Source organism: Dendropsophus ebraccatus, chromosome 1 (genome assembly GCF_027789765.1).
Source record: "Dendropsophus ebraccatus isolate aDenEbr1 chromosome 1, aDenEbr1.pat, whole genome shotgun sequence".
In the NCBI taxonomy this organism is placed as follows: domain Eukaryota; kingdom Metazoa; phylum Chordata; class Amphibia; order Anura; family Hylidae; genus Dendropsophus; species Dendropsophus ebraccatus.
Genome location: NC_091454.1, coordinates 32728160 through 32749230, shown reverse-complemented (window position 1 = coordinate 32749230; position 21071 = coordinate 32728160). Strand labels below are relative to the sequence as shown.

Sequence of the window (21071 nt, the reverse complement as noted above, 5' to 3'; positions counted from 1 at the left end):
ACGAGTCTTTCCTTGCACTTCTCCTGGTATGTTTGATGATCTGGGACATTAGTGCTGAAATAGTACAACAGACAACCAGGAACCAGGATGCTAGCACTCTAGGGCATGTAAAGACTGCTTGTAAAAAGGTACAAGTAACTAAGCAGGCTGAGGTGTATTCTATGTAAAAAGCAATATTGGATAAAAAGATCCCTTGCACTCACAGTAGAAGATAGGAAATAGTGACATCCTCCCAATGATCCGTTATAAGCTCAGGGATATCCCTCAGCTATTTAGTTTGCGCCTTATTAAAAAGCTCAGGATTTGTCGTCTGGAGGAGGGTGTATATGTTTGTTAACCTCTTCATGAACAAAATTTTGACACCCAGGTCAAATTGAAGAAGTGTTTCTCCTCTACTTCTAAAAAGGGCTGGTTGGGTGCTCATTTTTGTCTCAAGAGTATTAGGTTTTATTGATATCATATTGGCATAAAAGAAAAATAATTATCACTTTTTATAATTTTGTTAAAATTTTTTTTTACATTTTTTTAAAACTCTTTTTGTTTAAGCTGTTCTCCTTGCGGGAACAGTATTGTTATATTTTAATAGACCGGTCAATTCTGCATGTTATGGTATATAATATGTTTATAATAATATTTGTTTACATGTTTTATTTGTATAACGGGAAAGAGGGTGATTTAAAACCTTTTTGGGGGTAGGGATTTTAATATCTTATAAAATGTAAAAAAAAGTTTTTAAAATTCCCCTAGGGGATATTTATATGAATTTATATGATTGCATATACTAATCAATGCCATTCATCAGTAGTTCATCAGTTGATCAGTAGTATCAGCGCTCTTCTCATAGATTCTACCGGAAGGCGGACTCTATGAGAAGTTTGCTGATCCGACAAGTTAGAGGTAAGTATTGGTGATGTGAAGGGGTTAAGGGCCTGTCCAAGACCTTCAAGATTGGAGGTCAAGAGGACAATAGAGAGAGAGAGAAAGAGAGTGAGAGAGAGAGAGTGAAAGAAAGAGAGAGAGAGAGAGAGAGAGAGAGAGAGAGAAAGCGAATAATGGTTTGACAATTCAATTTTAGTAATTTGCTCATATATATCTAAGAATACAACTTTTTATGATCTTACTAGATTTATTAAAACTATCTTATTCCTAGTGTTAGCTTAGACCAACTTTAAATTGGCTTAAAGTATCCCTGAATATTGTGCCATAATTCTGCCATATTTTTAGTGCACCGTGTTGCGTCTACAGCCATGTCACTTTTATTAAGGTAACATTTCCTATGTAGGATGCAGGGAAAAGTATCTAAAATGTGTCACAGTACAGAAATAGTAAAAATTATTTAGTGCTCAGTACTTGGTAAAATAAAGTTAGAAAATAGAAAACTACAACAATAGTAAAGTGTCTATGTATTGGTAAACAAACAAACAAAAAAAGATAAAAGAAAAATTGTTACATTTAAGAAATGTTATATCAATTAGAATTCTAATAACATTTGCACACTTGACTAGATAGTTAAGTTTGAGAAGTGGAAAAATAATTTATAAATTATATGTCAATTAATTTGTTCAAGTTAAAATTTTTAAATTAAGTAAGATTTTCTTGCGGTTTCAAGTTTATATGTTATTATAAAAACTTAGGCTATTGTACCTCTCCGGGAACATAATGGGGAAGGGCAGCCATCTCATAAAATAGATGGCTGCTTATAAAGATCATGATCATTATTAGCGTCTGTCTTTATAACGAAAGGGCCGCCTTTGACCGACATTTTCCCAAAGAGGAAACATAACCATAGATTGCAATTTAACACTGTCCTGAGGATTTAGCCTTTTAAGGATGGTCTTGAAGAAAATGACTATGTTCACCATAGAGTATATATCGTTTGCATTTATTACATTTTTATTAAATCAACATAGTGATAGGCTATGTTCACAAATAGTATTTCCACCAGTCTTTTGGTCAGTCTTTTTTCAACCAAAACCAGGAGTGGGTTGAAAACACATTAGCTGTTTAAATCTTTCTGTTATAATTTTGCCCTGTCAGTACCAATCCTGTTTTTGGTTGAAAAAATACTGACCAAAAGACTGACGTCAATGGTATGTGTGAACATAGACATACATGGCAAGCGTTGCAATATAGGTCAAGCTACTTTGTTCTTGGTTATTGTTTTTGGTTGATTACAAATTTATGAATATAACAATCTCACAATGGGAGTTAAAACCACGTAAATGCCTTATAATGACTAATTTGTCACTTTAGTCATTTGAAGATGTTTATTAAAAGTCCTTGAAGACCTTGGGGGAGATTTATCAAAGGGTGTAAAATACATACTAGTGTGAACTGTTTATAGAAACCAATCACAGCTCAGCTTTCCTGATGATTACATTTAAGTTGATAACTACATGTTATGATGACATGTTATTGTAAAGTTTTTAGTGGAGCTGGAGATCCCCTTTCCTCTATTGGATTATGGATTTACAGAGCTTGGCTTCCAGCTCTGAGCTCTCTCAATCAGTCAAGACATGGAGGAGTGAGAGAGGGTGGTGGCATGCATGCTGCAGTTTAGTCTCTAGCCTCCTGACACTTGAGATCTGAGCATGACCTGGAGCTAACAGTTTTCTTTTAGCTCGATCTAAATAGCTGAACTGCAGTGATTTACATGAAAACCTTTAACATTTTCCACTTTAGTGGCATACAAATGCCTTCTAAGCAGCATAGCAAATGTAAATGGCATAGACATTATTAGTTCATATCATATACATTCTTACTCCTGCTAATCCCTGTGTACCCATAGTTGACCTATGTTGACTCACTAGGGTACTCTGTTTGTCTTTATTTGGCTCAACCTTCCTTTGTTCTGACACAAAGAAAAATATGACCTCTACTTTTTGCTTTATAATTTGTTTAAGGTCTGTTTTATCTTTGCCTTACTGCTTGCTTATTCTCTTGAAAAAGAAATCTCCATTAATTAATTACATAGGCATTCTATAGTTGAACAATGTAACTTTTTTTCCTATGAAAAATATTGGTACCGCGTTAACTGTAGTATGATATAGGAGCCCACATTCATGGCCAAACATTACGGGAAATAAATATATTACTTTGTCCATATACACATTTATGTATTCAATCGCAATCACATAAATAAACAATTTAAAGGGACTCTGTCAACACCTGGACCCTACCTGAGGTGCTGACAGTGTGCTGTAGCTGGCAGTCCCCTAGTGAGTGTGTTACCTTTTGGTAATTTGTCTGTGGAGTGGATTATGCACAATCTCAGGTCTCCTACTGTAATGAAGAGTCAAAGAGGAGTTGTGGCTCAGCGTTTGTGCCGTACTCTGGAAAACCTCACCACTGCTATCTCCTCTTTTTTGTTCAAATATAATCTCTGCTGATCAACCTCCTGCTCATTCACACTGTCAGCTTGTGTCTCTGCAGATCAGTCCTCTGCAGTGTATGTTTGAAAAAAACACTCACATATAGTATATCTCAAAGCCCAAATGTATTGGAGCTGTGGTTCAGAAGTAAATCACCTGTGTAGAGACCAGCAATAGTTTTTATTTCCTTGATAGAAATAAAATATATCTATTTTTTTCTCTCATGATTGTGTAAAAAAGGCCCTGAATTTTAAAACTAATTTGGACCTGACTGGAAATTCTTTGCACTTTTGAAAATGATACAATAATGAGAAGAAAATGTACCTATATTTAATTTCATCAGGAATTGAACCAAGGAAAAAAAACTGGTCTGGTCTCTACACTGGTAATTTACCCCTATATCACAGCTCCAACATGTTTTTGTTAGGAGATTCAACTATGTAGTGTTCCTTTTAGATATAGACCATCTACAGAGGAATGATCTGCAGTCAGAGACACAAGCTTAAGCCTGAGTGAGCAGTAGGCAAGGTAACATTAATTATTCATTAAGAAAAGGTAAAAGTGGTGAGACGTGCTAGAGTGTGGCACAAATGCTCAGCCACAACTCCTCATTGACTCTTCATTCCAGTAGGAGATGCGAGATTGTGCATGATCCACTCCACAGACAATGCTCACTAGGGGACTGACAACTACAGAACACTGTCAGCACCCAGGCAGTACCAGATTCCCTTTAGTAATAAAAGTATGTGCTATAGAAACCAGGAAAGAACATCATAGATAAAGTATATGTAGTGAATGACTTCCATTAAGAATTATCATAAGGGTTTGCATAAGTACAGTACATAAAGTAACGAGTAACGGTGTGGAGATGCACAAATCTAGTTATTGACCTACCCCTACATTTAAACTTTATATTATTTGTTAAGTCTTCAACCACCATCATAAAATTCCATGTTTAATAAAGGCATTATTTTAATAGTTTTACCTTATACAAAAGGTACATTCTGTAGGTTAAAACAATTTTTTTTTATTTGGAATCTTTAAGTTTTAAAAAATTAAGTATAAATATTTATCAGTTTCTAGGTAAACTAGAGGTAACAATAATTCTAGGTAATTGATATTGTTGTTACCTTTTTCTGTTGTTAAAGATATAGACTATACATAAACATGCATGAGCAAATAGTCAAAATGAAATGTAAAATGTGAAATATTAAATGCAATGAAATTCCAAACTTGTTGAAAAATCTTAATGCAGAACAGTCGCAGTTCTTATTTTTGGACACTGAGTGTCACTATAAGACTGTGTATAGATTTTTATTTTACCAATAGAGGAAAATACACCAGTTTCTCTGTAGTTTCACAGTGCTGGATATAGGAAGACACAGCACTATTTCCAGATATCATACAATGCAGTCCAGCCTGTAAGAAAAATCTTTATATTGCACATCTTGTGGACTATAACAAAGGAAGCCTTTCTGTCACAGTTTTCTGACAATGAATGATACAACAAGAAACAGGAGGAAGCAATGGGAGAAGATCTATCAGGTATTTTGCTTTATTTTCTTCTTTGTCAATGTTACCTATGGGCAGCTACAATATTCAGTACATGAAGAAATGAAGCGAGGATCTGTAATTGGGAATGTGGCAAAAGATCTTGGATTAAATGTAAAGGAATTAGCAAATAGAAAATTTCAGCTAATCACTAAAACAAGACTAAAATACTTCAATGTTAATCTGGATAATGGAGACTTATTTATAGCAGACAGAATTGATAGAGAAACATTATGTGGAAATAAACCAAACTGCTTTATGAACCTGGAGGCTGTAATAGAAAATCCCTTGAATTTTTACACAATCACCATTGAAATCCAGGATGTGAACGATAACTCGCCCATATTTTCAAAGAAACATTTTGATTTAGAAATCAGTGAACTCACTTCAACTGGTGCACATTTTGCACTAGGAAATGCCCAAGACCCAGATATAGGAAGCAACTCTGTACAGAGTTATACACTGAGCGGCAATGACAACTTTGGACTTGGAGAAAAGATTACAACAGATGGAATTAAATATCCGGAAATTATACTGGAAAAGTCATTGGATAGGGAGAAGCAAAGTTCCTATGAGTTAGTCCTAACAGCCCTGGACGGAGGTAACCCACAGAAATCCAGCACTGCCACAGTAAGGATTATTGTCCAGGATGTTAATGACAACCTGCCGATGTTTAACCAGGATACATATCGTATAAGATTACAGGAAAATGCCGCTATTGGATCCCTTGTCATCCAGTTAAATGCAACCGATGAAGATGAAGGATCTAATGCTCAAATAACTTATTCTTTCAGTCACATTTCTGATGATGCATGCCAGTCATTTACTATAGATTCATTAAATGGGAAAATCAAAGTCTTAGAAGATTTAGATTTTGAGACATCAGACATCTATGAAATGACTGTAGAAGCTAAAGATGGTGGAGGTCATGTGACACATTGCAAGGTGTTGGTACAAGTAATGGATGTCAATGACAATGCCCCAGAAATAGCAATTACATCTTTCTTAGCATCAATTCCAGAGAATTCTCCTGTAGGCACTGTGATAGCATTACTCAATGTCCATGACTTGGACTCTGGGATGAATAGTGAAGTTGTTTGTCATATCTCAGACACATTAGCTTTTCAGCTAATTCCATCCCCCAATAGTTACTATAAACTAGTGACTGCAGCTAGTATGGACCGAGAAAGAAATCCTTCCTACAATGTTACTATACATTGTACGGATAATGGATCTCCTCCACTATCTACCAACAAGACCTTTCAGCTCAACATCTCAGATGTGAATGACAATGCTCCAGTCTTCGAGAAGATGAGCTACATTCTGTATATTGGAGAAAATAACCAACCGGGTACATCAATACACAATGTCCGCGCTTCAGATCTGGATTGTGATGACAATGGGAAGATTAGTTATAGCATTCTGAACAGTAATGTAGAAGATATTCCTGTCACCTCCTATGTCTCCATAAACTCAATGACCGGGGTTCTCTATGCTCAGAGATCATTTGACTATGAACAGTTGCGGGAATTTCAGTTCCAGGTGATGGCTAAAGACAGTGGATCTCCTCCTCTAAGCAGTAATGTCACAGTGAGGATATGTATCATTGATAAGAATGATAATGCTCCTAAGATCCTCTACCCATCAGCAGACACTGAGGGATCAGCATTATTTGAGTTTATTCCTCACTCCGCTGAGAAAAGTTATCTAGTCACCAAAGTGATAGCAGTGGACGCTGACTCTGGACACAACGCCTGGCTCTCCTATCACTTACTACAGGTCCCTGACCCAACACTATTCACCATTGGCCAATATACTGGAGAAATTAAAATCGGGCGAGATATTCAAGACTCAGATACCACAAGACAGCAAATTGTGGTTCTGGTGAAGGATAATGGGGTCCCATCTTTGTCCTGTACAGTATCGGTCCATATAGTTGTGGCAGAAAACTTTCAACAGGCTGTACCAGAGATAAGGAAACAACCGAATGTATCAAATACTGCTTCCAATATAACATTCTACCTGGTGGTTTCCATAGCTTTCATCTCAATTCTCTTTATTGTAACTGTGCTGATCACCATAGTGTTAAAATGCAGGAAATCTGATACCCCAACAAGCTATGGAGCATATAGCAGAAATGTGTATCCTCAGTTCACCCTGGGATGTCCTTCTGAGATCAGTGATACAAGTTTACCTTTCCCATTCTCATATGATGTGTGTGTGACTCTGGACTCAAAGCAGAATGAAATTGCTTATCTGAAACCGGTGCAGAACGTCCCCACAGACAATCTCATAGACACTGATGTATCTACAGCTATGAATGATGCTTCCAACAGTGATCCAAATTCTATCAATATTTCTCAGGTATGAAGATGCCCTATTGACTAAATTATAAATTGTTAATATTTTCTGTTTCATTTAAATATAGGTGTTCCTCTAGTTGTTATTTTTATGTACACCATGATTTACAGATATTGCTCTTACAATACAAAAATCTTTAAAAGCATATTACATAAGATATAGTGCACATAAAGGGTGAGTTTTATCAAACATGGTGTAAAGTAGAATTGGCTCAGTTGCCCCTAGCAACCAATCAGATACCAGTTTTCATTTTCCAGAGAATCTGTGAGGAAAGAAAAGTGGAATCTGATTGGTTGCTAGGGGCAGCTGAGCCAGTTTTACTTTACACCAGTTTGATAAATCTCCCCCGAAGAGTTTTAATCTGGCATGTAGTGTATGCAAATGTTTTTTGTGTAGGCATCAGGCTGGAGACAGATCCGCGACAACACTCTGTGATTGCGTCAGACAGGATATGATTGAAATACAAAGAGTTTTCTATAGCAGTCACCGTATCTGTGACACTCAATGGGTATAAAAAAAATTATATAGTTTGGGTACATGCCTCAGCAGGCCTGGTTCAGAGGTCCAATAAGTAACAATAGGCAGCACAACTACATGTAAATCCTTGTGCGTTATTTCATGCTTGCAACATTTCAGTTATAACCGAGACATTGCAAGCGTGAAATAAAGCACAATGTGCTTCCCATTGTTCCTTTTTGGACTCAAAGAGGTGTCTATATCCCGTGAGTGTGTGACTTAAAAGCCTTTTTGCTTGTCAATCACACCCGCAGAGAGCAGACAGTCACGGGAAGACGAGTCACGGCTCTTTCTCTGCCCTGATGCCTACATAGAAGGGATCTGAATACCCCACGTGTCAGATTAAAACTCTTTCTTCCCGCATCTACACTTCTCACTTCCAAAGACATTCAAGGACAGTGTACTGTGAGGTGCTGTACCTGTATATCATGTTATAAAAGTGTTTTATTAATTTTCCCCATGAATTGTTATTGTGCAGATTATCCCTTAGTTGTGTTCCTCAAATTAGTAGTGTAAACTACTGAAGGCTTGGAGATGGTATTTGTGAAGCAGGATAGCAGACCACATACAGAGGTGCGGTTATAAAAATATGAGGTCAAGTTATTCATACAATTCAAGGAATGAAATTTATGCGACATCCTTTTTAACATGTACTGCATATATGTAGGTTGATAGATCAGTTCATAAATTCAAAATTCAAAAGAATTTGGGTCAAAATTTTGGGTTTGGCAACGTTAGCCAATACCAAACACTCTGCTCTTGATTCCCCATGGCTGCAGAAGTTGAATGCCGCCCTGGGAACATGGGTACAGCCAAGACTGTCAGTCTTTTTGTCAGTATTCTTTCTACAAAAATCAGGAGTCGGTGTAAAGTGAAACTGGCTCAGTTGCCCCTGGCAACCTATCAGATTCCACCTTTCATTCCTCACAGACTCTTTCGAAAATGAAAGGTGGAATATGATTGGTTGCTAGGGGAAACTGAGCCCGTTTCACTTTACACCATGTTTGATAAATCTACCCCAAAATCTGTGCAAGTCTTTCCATTTTATTTTCGCCCTGTAAGTTCCTCTCCTAACAGAAATACTAACTATAATACAATGCGTGAAAATAGCCCCAGGCTGTATCTGTCAGGAATGTGCAGTAGCCTGGTGTGAACTGGGCCTGGTTTTTGCTTCTGTGTGACACCCCTGATTGCTTCTCAGCTTCCGACAATGCAAAGGTTACCACTGACTCTCTCAGCCACAGTTGAACAAGTCTGTTTCACTGACTTGTTCTTCTGCCTGTCTGGAGCCTGGAGGATCAGAGCGCCGATCCAATGAGGATCTGGACCGGGCTCTCGGGCAGCATAAAACAAAGCTAAGGCAGTCTCTCAGCGCTGGCTATTAGATTCATACCCTGATCCCAGCTCCCCCTGTCTTTTCCTGCTATCCCCCTACCTAATCCCTCTGCTTGCTCACCTTTGTTACCTGACCTCTTGCTTGACTTTTTGACTTTCCGATTGTTACCTGATTTTGTACTGCGCTGCCCGTTTGGTTCTGACCTAGCTTGTTTGACTATCCGCTATTGTGTTTGTTTGTCTGTTTTGTTATCCAGAAAAGGGAACGTCTTCGTGGTTCTCCGCGGCTGCCTAGGGCCGTTTGAGGAAAGTAGGTAGGGACAGTTGGTGCATTCAGTATTAGGGCTCACTGTCGTGTCTTGTCCCTGCCTCCCCGTCCTGACAGTATCCATGTTTTCCTGGCAGCCTTAGGACTGCAACAAACTTCTCCACCTGCGGGAAATCAAACACTGAGTGTTCGGGTTCGGAAACATTAGCAAACATTTTGACATGTTTGCTCAACACTGGCTATAATATTCTGTATTCAGAAATAAAGTTCCACGTATACCCACAACAAACCCAAGGGTTGAAGATATATATATTGGCTTACAACCACAAAAATGTACATTTCTACTAGTATCTGAAACCTCACAGACAAGTGATAAAGTTATCTTTGAATATTGTAGAATGTATTATGATATTAACTGTGTTATTTAGCAGTATTAGCTTTGGTAAATTATGTGAAATGTATAAATAATGGATTGAAATATATAAAAGGGCGAAAAATTGATAAAACAGGTACTCTGGTGTTGTAAAACTATTGATATAGTGCTGTTGTTATATAAAAAAAATTGAGATGCTATTCTTACCTGCTGTGTCTCTGGGCCCTCTGCTGACCCCAGCCGCCACCACTTCCAGGACAAACTCTTCTTGAGAGGGAGGACTGGTTGAGAGGGGACTGCGCTGGATAACTCATTTAAAAATGGCTAATTTATTCTAGGTAAATTAAATCTGTAAATTACACAGATTTAAAATGGGCTAATGTTAGCAGTATATCTGTTTTTTTTATTACTGACCTGATTGATGAGATAGAATATAAAGTGAAACGATTTTGACTGAAAACTTTGTAGATGACTTAAAGCATAGAGAACCCTAAAAAAACCTGCAATAATACTGAGACAGATGTGGTATATATATATGCTGTCTTTTCTGTCCTGTTTTTTTATTTTTTTTATTTTTTTTACATTAGCAGAAATCAATTATATCATTTTAAATAAAAACTTCAATTTTTATTAGCAAAATTTACTTTTTGAAGAAAATGATGTGGAAAAGCTTTATGAAATCTTTTAAAACACACACACACACACACACACATACACACATATATATATATATGTGTGTTTTAAAAGATTTAATAAAGCTTTTCCACATCGTTTTCTTCAAAAAGTAAATTTTGCAAATAAAAATTGAAGTTTTTATTTAAAATGATATATTTGATTTCTGCTAATGTAAAAAGAAAAAAAAAACAGGACAGAAAAGACAGCATGGCAAGTGGACAAACAGGGAGGTGACCATTTTCATTTTCATCTTGTTTAAGAAATTGTAGATGCATTGTTTAGAATGGACATTATGGGGGAGATTTATCAAAGGGTTTAAATTTTAGACTGATGCTAACTGCCCACAGCAACCAATCACAGCTCCACTTTCCTTTCACCAGGGCTGGAAGCTGAGCTGTGATTGGTCGCTGTGGGCAGTTTGTACCAGTCTAAATTTTACACCCCTTGATAAATCTCCCCCTATGTTTTTGAGCCTATTGACATGGCTTGAGAGTTTTTCTATTTCTTCCTCATTTAGTCGCATCCCAGGGAAATCTGGGAAATGATTCAAGATGTGTGTTGTATGTCTCTAGTGAATAAGCAAGCTGGTCAGATATATAGTACTAATGGTCTTTTATGTGTTTTCTGTTGGGTTATCATATCATACCTAGGTATAAATGGTTAGGATAGTTATGACAGGGCCGACACCAAAGTTGCTTATTAACCCCTTCAAGACAGAGCCCTTTGATGTACAAAAGTCTGGGTCAGATTAATGCAATGTTCCTCCCCACCTTCTAAGAGCTGTAGCACTTTTATTTTTCCACCTACAGAGCTGGTCGGGGTGTGCCATTTTTTTGTGCCATGATCTCTAGTTTTTATTAATATCCTATTGGTGTAGCAGAAACATTTTGATTGCTTTTTATTATTTTTTTTTCTGATATATAACATAAAAAAATCATTAATCCTGGTGTGTTTCCCCCCCCCCCATTTACGCAGTTTACTGTGCGAGAACAATAATGTTATATTTTAATAGACTGGACAATTCCGCAGGCTATGATATGTAATATGTTTATTTTATTTATATTTTTTATTTTTATAATGGGAAAGGGGGTATTTTAAACTTTTTTTGGGAGAGGGGTTTATAGGGTTTTTACTTTTTAAAACTTTTTTTATTGAACTTTTTTTTTTTACACTTGGTTTCACTGTAAGGCTGGGTTCACACTTCGTATATTTCAGTCAGTATTGTGGTCCTCATATTGCAACCAAAACCAGGAGTGGATTAAAAACACAGATTCAAGGTAGCACTGGGGTTGACACTAGGTATTGTTAGTCATTTTTAATTATAAAAGGTTTGGATTAAATGAAAATGTAAATAATAAAATAAAAAAGTTTATTTTGTAATATCTTATGGTTGTTTAATTGTAATTGTAAATAAATACTAAACTTGAATTTGTAATAATCAGATATACTTTTATATCATTCATCCCTTAAAGGAAAATCAGAACTGGAAATATAACATAACTTAAAACTTGATAAGTAAGTAAATAATCTATCTATTGCAGAGCAGTAGCAGTTCTCATTTTTGAACACTAGATGTCATTATAAGACTGTGTATGAATTTCTGTTCAACTTAGAAGGAAAATTTACTAAATTCTGTGTAGTCTAACAGTGCTGGATATAGTGAGAAATAGCTTTGATTCTAGAGAACACACTGCAGTCTGGGCTCCAGGAAACATCTTCATCAATGATTGTTGTTTCTAAAGAATTACATTCTTGTGGAATATAGCAAAGGGATCATTTCCATCACAGCTTTCTGACAATGAATGACATAACAAGGCACAGGAGAAAACAATGGGATCAGATCTATCAGGTATTTTGCTTTATATTCTTCTTTATCAATGTTACCTATGGGCAGCTACAATATTCAGTACATGAAGAAATGAAGCCAGGATCTGTCATTGGGAATGTGGCAAAAGATCTTGGATTAAATGTAAAGGAATTAGCAAATAGAAAATTTCAGCTTATCTCTAAAACAAAACTAAAATACTTCAATGTTAATCTGGATAATGGAGACTTATTTGTAGCAGACAGAATTGATAGAGAAACATTATGTGAAAATAAACCAAACTGCTTTATAAACCTGGAGGCTGTAATAGAAAATCCTTTGAATTTTTACACAATCACCATTGAAATCCAGGATGTGAATGATAACTCTCCCATATTCTCCAAGAAACATTTTGATCTTGAAATCAGTGAACTTACATTACCTGGGGCCCGCTTTGCTTTAGGAAATGCCCAAGACCCGGATATAGGGAGCAACTCTGTACAGAGTTATACACTGAGCGGTAATGACAACTTTGGTCTTGGAGAAAAAATAACAATTAATGGAATTAAATATCCGGAAATTATACTGGAAAAGTCATTGGATAGAGAGAAGCAAAGCTCCTATGAGTTAATCCTAACAGCCCTGGATGGAGGTAACCCACAGAAATCCAGCACTGCTACAATAAGGATTAATGTCCTAGACTTTAATGACAACCTGCCAATGTTTAACAAAGATATATATCGCATAAGATTACAGGAAAATGCCGCTATTGGATCCCTTGTCATCCAGTTAAATGCAACCGATGAAGATGAAGGATCTAATGCTCAAATAACTTATTCTTTTAGTCACATTTCTGATACTGGACGCCAGTTATTTACTATAGACTCATTAAATGGGGAAATCAAAGTCTTCGGAGATTTGGACTTTGAAACATCAGACACCTATGAAATGACTGTAGAGGCTAAAGATGGCGGAGGTCATGTGACACATTGCAAGGTGTCAGTACAAGTAATGGATGTCAATGACAATGCCCCAGAAATAATTATCACATCTCTCTTAGCATCAATTCCAGAGGATTCTCCTGTAGGCACTGTGATAGCATTACTCAATGTCCATGACTTGGACTCTGGGATGAATAGTGAAGTTGTTTGTCATATCTCAGACACATTGGCTTTTCAGCTAATTCCATCCCCCAATAGTTACTATAAACTAGTGACTGCAGCTAGTATGGACCGAGAAAGAAATCCTTCCCACAATGTTACTATACAGTGTACGGATAATGGATCTCCTCCACTATCTACCAACAAGACCTTTCAGCTCAACATCTCAGATGTGAATGACAATGCTCCAGTCTTTGAGAAGATGAGCTACATTCTGTATATTGGAGAAAATAACCAACCGGGTACATCAATACACAATGTCCGCGCTTCAGATCTGGATTGTGATGACAATGGGAAGATTAGTTATAGTATTCTGAGCAATAATGTAGAAGATATTCCTGTGACATCATATATTTCCATTAATTCTATAAGTGGAGTGATCTATGCCCAGAGATCATTTGACTATGAACAGTTGCGGGAATTTCAGTTCCAGGTGATGGCTAAAGACAGTGGATCTCCTCCTCTAAGCAGTAATGTCACAGTGAGGATATGTATCATTGATAAGAATGATAATGCTCCTAAGATCCTCTACCCGTCAGCAGACACTGAGGGATCAGCATTATTTGAGTTTATTCCTCACTCTGCTGAGAAAGGTTATCTAGTCACCAAAGTGATAGCAGTGGACGCTGACTCTGGACACAACGCCTGGCTCTCCTATCACTTACTACAGGTTCCTGATCCAACATTATTCACCATTGGTGATTACACTGGAGAAATTAAACTTAGACGGGACCTACAAGACTCAGATACCCTAAGACAAAAAATTGTGGTTCTGGTGAAGGATAATGGGGTCCCATCTTTGTCCTGTACAGTTACAGTTAATTCAGTTGTGGCTGAAAACTTTCAACAGGCTGTACCAGAGATAAAACGACAACCCAATATATCAGATACTTCTTCCAATGCAACATTGTATCTGATAGTGTCCATAGCTTTCATTTCAATTCTCTTTATTGCAACTGTGCTGATCACCATAGGGTTAAAATGCAGGAAATCTGATACCCCAACAAGCTATGGAGCATATAGCAGAAATGTGTATCCTCAGTTCACCCTGGGATGTCCTTCTGAGATCAGTGATACAAGTTTACCTTTCCCATTCTCATATGATGTGTGTGTGACTCTGGACTCAAAGCAGAATGAAATTGCTTATCTGAAACCGGTGCAGAACGTCCCTACAGACAATCTCATCGACACTGATGATTCAGTTTCAGCAAATAACACTTCACAAACTGATGTGCCTGATGGAAAAATTTTGCAGGTATGAATCAAGACTTTTTTCATTTACAGTATATCATATAGCAAAAATATACTTAAAGGGGGACATTTATGAAGGATACGCCCGAGGCATACACCAAGAAGGTGCAGATTCACCCCTTCTCCCTGGCATATGCTTCCCGATGGGCGGGCTGGGGGAACTTGGGGGGGGGGGGGCGTGACAAGATGGGGAGGAGGCGTGGCCTCCTCCTGCACCTCATTTGTCATGATTTACGCCTGTTCGCGGGCACAGGGAGAGATAAGTAATGATTGATTGTCATTGATTGTCATTGATTGCCCCTGCCGCCTGTGAGATTTTTGAAATGGTTGGACTTTTCCTTTACATAAAATGGTACATATAAGTAATACAGACCTTTTGAACCAGAAATATTTGACAAGGGTAGGAGCCATTTTACCCAATACTTTTCAAAGACTATGGGGTAGATTTAGCTAACATGGTGTAAAGTGGAATTGGTTCAGTTGCCCCTAGCAACCAATCAGATTCCACCTTTCATTTTCCTAAGAATCTGTGAGTAATGAAAAGTGAAATCTGATTGTTGCTAGGGGCAACTTATCCAGTTCTACTTATACCCCTTTGATAAGTCCTTCCCTATGTGTTAAGAGTAATGCTTACAACTTTTATTAACACAAAAATTACGTTGTGCCACCATTTGTCCTGTCAAAGGTTATAGGTCTAATATGGCCTATGAGTTATGTGGATGACTGCTAGGTCATATAGCTGTAGTTAGCTATGGTCCGCCTCAGGTGCCAGCTATATGACCAGAGAACTTGGAGATGATTGAATGCAACTTACATTAAGAGAACCAGACACACACACACACACACATACACACACACAGACACACACACACACACACACACACACACACACTCTAAATCTTTAAAAACATTATAAAAAAAAAAACAAAAAAAAACAATCCAGAATTGACCAAAAAAAAGTGTCCTTTATGACCTAGCTTTAGAAACCAATCCCAGCTCAGCTTTCATTTTACTAGGACTAAAAAGTAAGCTGTGATTGGTTGCTATTGGCAATTTACGCCAGTTTCTATTTTATACAATTTGATAAATCTGGGTCTGTTTATGTGTCCTTTGTGTAACAAATAACTTGTTGATACTACTGCCAAGTGTTTTCTTACCAGTTTAGGGATCGCTCATTTTATGCCTTGTGCTTTAGGTAGTGAAATGTAATAACGCTTCCTGCTTTCCATTCTACTGATTCTACTGATCCGGTGCTAGGTCAGAAGAGTGAGCTTCTGGGTCCTATGAGACACAGGTCAGCAATGAGTTTTGGAGTCTGTTTTGCCACCCGTTTTAAGTTGTCATTACTTCCTAAATCTTTTTTATGACCTTGTAGGGGGGACAATATGTGAAAATAAAAGAAATAGGAACAACTGTAATGGAAAGGTTAAAGTTAAAAAGTATTGTAGTGGAACTTTATTTTGATAATAATAATAATAATAATAATAATAATAATAATAATTTCTTTCTATTTCTTTCTTTCTTTCTTTCTTTCTTTCTTTCTTTCTTTCTTTCTTTCTTTCTTTCTTTCTTTCTCTATATAAATAGCTTGCAACCTCTTGTGTCTTTGAATATTGTAATAAATGAAAGTAGTTAAAAAAGTTACCTTAAATTATTAGAAAAAACTATAATTTATTTGAAAATATTATATGAAGAAATCTAAAAAGTTGAATCTAAAAATGTAACTAGACTACGTTGTAGTACCTCCGATTGGACTCAAAGTGCCGCCATTAGACTGTAGTATTTTATTTCTAGTTCAATGTAGAAAACCAAAGCTGTTTAGCTGTGCAGATCTACAGTGTATCCTGTACTATCATCACACTGCAGCCTGCATTCTGGATTACCCATATTATCAAGGTCTCATTTGGATTTTAAAATTCTATTTAGAGCTTTTTCCCTAGGAATACTATAATAAGCATCAATCTAAGGCTTTATCTGCTGCAAAGAATGAAATATACCAAAAGAGACAGAGGGACACAACGGACAGTGATATGGCAAGTATTATTCTGCTTTGCTTCCTTTGGGTTCAGGGATGTCTCAAGCCAATTACAATACTCAATAACTGAAGAGATGAAAAAGGGATCTGTGGTTGGGAATATGGCAAATGATCTTGGATTAAATATTAAAGAATTGGCATTAAGAAAATTTCAGATTGTTTCTCACGCGACAAAGCAATATTTTTATGTGAATTTGGAAAATGGAGATTTAATCGTGTCAGATAGGATTGACAGAGAAACCTTATGTGGCACTAGAATCACCTGCTATATAAACCTGGAAGCTGTGATTGAGAATCCTCTGATGTTTTATACAATTACTATAGAGATCCAGGACGTGAATGATAATGCTCCTTTCTTTCCTAAGAAACATTTTGATATAGAAATCAGTGAAGTCACTTTACCTGGCGCCCGCTTTGCTTTAGGAATTGCTCAAGACCCAGACTTGGGCACCAACTCTATACAAAGTTATACATTAAGTGGCAATGAACAGTTTATTCTTGGAGAAAAAATTACTAAAGATGGACTTAAGTACCCCGAAATTATACTAGAAAAGTCCCTGGACAGAGAAAAGCAGAGTTTTTATGAGCACATTTTAACTGCATCTGACGGAGGAAAACCTCCTAAAACTGGCACTGGTATAGTTAACATTATTGTACAGGATTTTAATGATAACTTACCTATATTTTCTCAGGACACATATAATATAAGGCTGTCTGAGAATGTGCCCATAGGGTTTCTGGTAGTCCGCCTAAATGCAACTGATTTAGATGAAGGGTCTAATGCATTAATAACCTATGCGTTCAGCCATATATCTGAACATGCACAGGAGATATTCTCTATAGATTCCTTAAATGGGGAAATAAAGATAAAAGGAACATTAGACTTTGAAGCATCAGATAGCTATGAAATGACTGTGGAGGCTAAAGATGGTGGTAGTCATGTCACACATTGTAAGGTAGTGATTCAAGTAGCTGACATGAATGATAATGCCCCGGAAATAATAATCACTACTCTTTCCTCAACTATTCTAGAGGATTCCCCACCAGGAACTGTTATTGCGGTGATAAATGTTTACGACAAAGATTCTGGAGTAAATGGTGAGGTTCACTGTCAGATCTCAGATACGTTAGACTTCCAACTGATGCCGTCATCTAATAACTACTATAAATTAGTGACTGCAGCTAGTATGGACCGAGAAAGAAAGTCTATGTATAATACAACAATCGCATGTGTGGACAATGGATTACCTCCTCTATTGAGTAGTAAAGTCATTGAGTTGATGGTCTCAGATGTGAATGATAACGTTCCCGTTTTTGAAAAAAATAACTACATCATTTACATTGAAGAGCATAGTCAACCAGGGATCTCAATTCAGAAGATTCATGCTTCAGATGTTGACTCTGATGAGAATGGTAAAATCACATATAGCATCCTAAATAGTAATATAGATGACATCCCTATATCATCCTATGTCTCCATAAACTCAATGACCGGGGTTCTCTATGCCCAGAGATCATTTGACTATGAACAGTTGCGGGAATTTCAGTTCCAGGTGATGGCTAAAGACAGTGGATCTCCTCCTCTAAGCAGTAATGTCACAGTGAGGATATGTATCATTGATAAGAATGATAATGCTCCTAAGATCCTCTACCCATCAGCAGACACTGAGGGATCAGCATTATTTGAGTTTATTCCTCACTCTGCTGAGAAAGGTTATCTAGTCACCAAAGTGATAGCAGTGGACACTGACTCTGGACACAACGCCTGGCTCTCCTATCACTTACTACAGGTTCCTGACCCAACATTATTCACCATTGGCCAATATTCTGGAGAAATCAGGATTGGGCGAGATCTTCCAGATATTGAATCTTTGAGGCAAAAGATTGTGGTTCTGGTGAAGGATAATGGAGTCCCATCTCTCTCATCTACAGTTACTTTGTCCTTAGTTGTGGCCGAGAATTTTCAGCAAGTTGTACCGGAGATCAGAAAACAACCAACTAATTCAGATAGTAAATCCCCTGTAACTTTCTATCTAGTGGTATCCATAGCTCTGATCTCTCTATTATTCATTATAACTGTTCTCATCGCTGTCATCTACAAATGCAGAAAGACTCCCACCCCAACAAGCTATGGAGCATATAGCAGAAATGTGTATCCTCAGTTCACCCTGGGATGTCCTTCTGAGATCAGTGATACAAGTTTACCTTTCCCATTCTCATATGATGTGTGTGTGACTCTGGACTCAAAGCAGAATGAAATTGCTTATCTGAAACCGGTGCAGAACGTCCCTACAGACAATCTAATAGACACAGACAATCCGACAGAAGGAAATGTTTGTGCAAGCACCGACCTGCCTCCCAGCAATATCGATCAGGTAGTAGCATTTTATTAATTACCTAAACTTCCCCATCTGATTATATATAGATAAACATTTTATATTATTATTTAAAATCGTGTACACATTTTTCTAGATTATTTAGTTGTAACTTGATATGCAGTGTTATGTCTGTGTTTTTTTTTTTTTTTGGGGGGGGGGGGCAATGTCTATGTTGTCATACTTCTATTTCCTTGAATGTGGCATACAATGAAAGAAAATATTCTATAATCTTGCAACTTGCTGGTCCATATTGTGTCTTTACAAATATATGAGCGGAAAGCACAGAGACCCGTAACCATGACAAGGGGGCATTCTCCTTGTCTAGAGGTTAAGAAGATTCAACATTGTTACAGAGGGTTTTTTTTATGATATTGTAAATTAATTAGTTTAAGAAATGCTTGGATGTTTTTTGTTTTTTTTTCCCATAGGGTTTTTTATTTCAGACTTATTCAGACTGCCATAATCAGCACTGAGAAGCACAATTGGAAACTGCATCATATAGGCCTTTGCCTTGCTTTCCTACAGATCTATACTCATTGGAACTACTGATCATGTTTCTTCTAACAATGCGTATAAGACCCTAACATTTGCTCAAATTTAGTTGAGAATTTTTGAGTTTCTGTCAGAAACTTAGCTTACTGCATTCCACTGCTGGCCCCTTCTCCATTGCTGCGGCAGCTGGGTGCAGGTGGATTCGGACGGGCCTAGTGATGTAGGGGTCAGTCAGCAAGTCAATGATGCAGGAGTGCCGGACCAATCACAAGCAGCCACTCTCTGCAAACTTGGGCTGGAGATTTAAATCAGCTTCTACATTCAGCAGATGCCCGTGATAGTTTTTGCTTTGCCATAATTCACCAGTGTTCCCTATGCTTTGCTATTACTGTGTACATGACTTCAGCTTGATATCTGATTTTGTACCTGGCTTCTGACTGTGTTTCTTACCTCAGATTGTTTGCGGTTTTCACTTTGGTTCTTATTTGGTCCTCTTAATTGACCTCTTGGTTTTGACTCTTTGGATTGGCATTTGACCTCTTTTAGTTCTGAATCATGGCTCATACATTCCTGGTGGTTTTTATGCAGACTGCTGACTATTCTTTCCTGACAGCCCCAGCACTTGGTAGTGTAGGGACCGTCGCCACGATGGGGTCTACCACCTAGGGCAGTACATCAAGTAGGCAGGGAAAGAGGAGGCTCAGTTAGGGCTCGCTGTAAATCCCAGACATGACAGTGTCATTATACAAATTCAATACAGTAATTTGAATTTCTAACAAAAACCTTAACAGGCTACAGAACACATGAAAACCATTGGGTGTAAACACATAGACGCCAATATGATAAACATCTTCATTGCAAAGTCATATTTCTCTTGACACCCATTAATATGGTTGTGTAAAGTGAATGTGACATACCTAACAAACACCTTATGTATTATTAAAAATGCAGCCTGACCATGAGCGTTTTAACATTTAGGTTTTCTACTGTTCTAGGCTCATCAATTAGGTCATATTGAAGTATTGTTGGCTAAAGCTAACATCTAAAATGGCATATACAGTGGTCCCCCAACATATAATGCCACAACATACGATAGATTCAACTAACGATGGCTTCTTAGAGGCCATGGTTAGTTTAATACAGCATCAATTTATGATGCTGCTCACATCAGTATGCCGGGACATCATTGAATTCTGCCTGTGCCCGACATCAGCACATAACAGGGACTCCAGGCAGAAACCACATTGATAATAGCAGCATTATCTGCATTATCAATGTAGGCTCTGTACTTCCTGGAGTTTAAGGACCTTCAATGACATCATTGAAGGTCTGTAAACTCCAGGAAGTACACACCATGATCTCTCAGGTCCTTAAGCTAAGGGGCAGAGTAAAAGAAGAAGGAGCACAGGGGAGGTGCTTGAGAAGGAGACTCCCTTCTTCATGGTAATGTATCCCTAGTCAGCATTTGTCTATTTGTGTGTGTTTCTGTCTATATGTCTCT

At 37.4% G+C, this 21071-nt stretch overlaps 3 protein-coding genes across 3 annotated transcripts; all 3 read left to right on the top strand.

The window, feature by feature from the left end:
• The first annotated feature begins 4865 nt into the window (after positions 1 to 4865).
• On the top strand, positions 4866 to 7292 carry LOC138780320 (protocadherin gamma-B4-like). The gene has a single exon (XM_069956702.1). It carries the CDS (start codon positions 4866 to 4868, stop codon positions 7290 to 7292), a length of 2427 nt encoding a protein of 808 aa, XP_069812803.1.
• Positions 7293 to 12248: 4956 nt separating this feature from the next.
• On the top strand, positions 12249 to 14675 carry LOC138780166 (protocadherin gamma-B4-like). The gene has a single exon (XM_069956677.1). The coding sequence runs from the start codon at positions 12249 to 12251 to the stop codon at positions 14673 to 14675; it is 2427 nt and encodes an 808-aa protein (XP_069812778.1).
• Positions 14676 to 16651: 1976 nt separating this feature from the next.
• Positions 16652 to 19093, top strand: LOC138780008 (protocadherin gamma-B7-like). Its single transcript, XM_069956668.1, has one exon. The coding sequence runs from the start codon at positions 16652 to 16654 to the stop codon at positions 19091 to 19093; it is 2442 nt and encodes an 813-aa protein (XP_069812769.1).
• Positions 19094 to 21071: the final 1978 nt, after the last annotated feature.

What these genes read in the sequence shown, in the direction of transcription:
- LOC138780320 (XM_069956702.1), top strand. Translation starts at nt 4,866, where the DNA reads ATGAATGATACAACAAGAAACAGGAGGAAGCAATGGGAGAAGATCTAT.
- LOC138780166 (XM_069956677.1), top strand. Translation starts at nt 12,249, where the DNA reads ATGAATGACATAACAAGGCACAGGAGAAAACAATGGGATCAGATCTAT.
- LOC138780008 (XM_069956668.1), top strand. Translation starts at nt 16,652, where the DNA reads ATGAAATATACCAAAAGAGACAGAGGGACACAACGGACAGTGATATGG.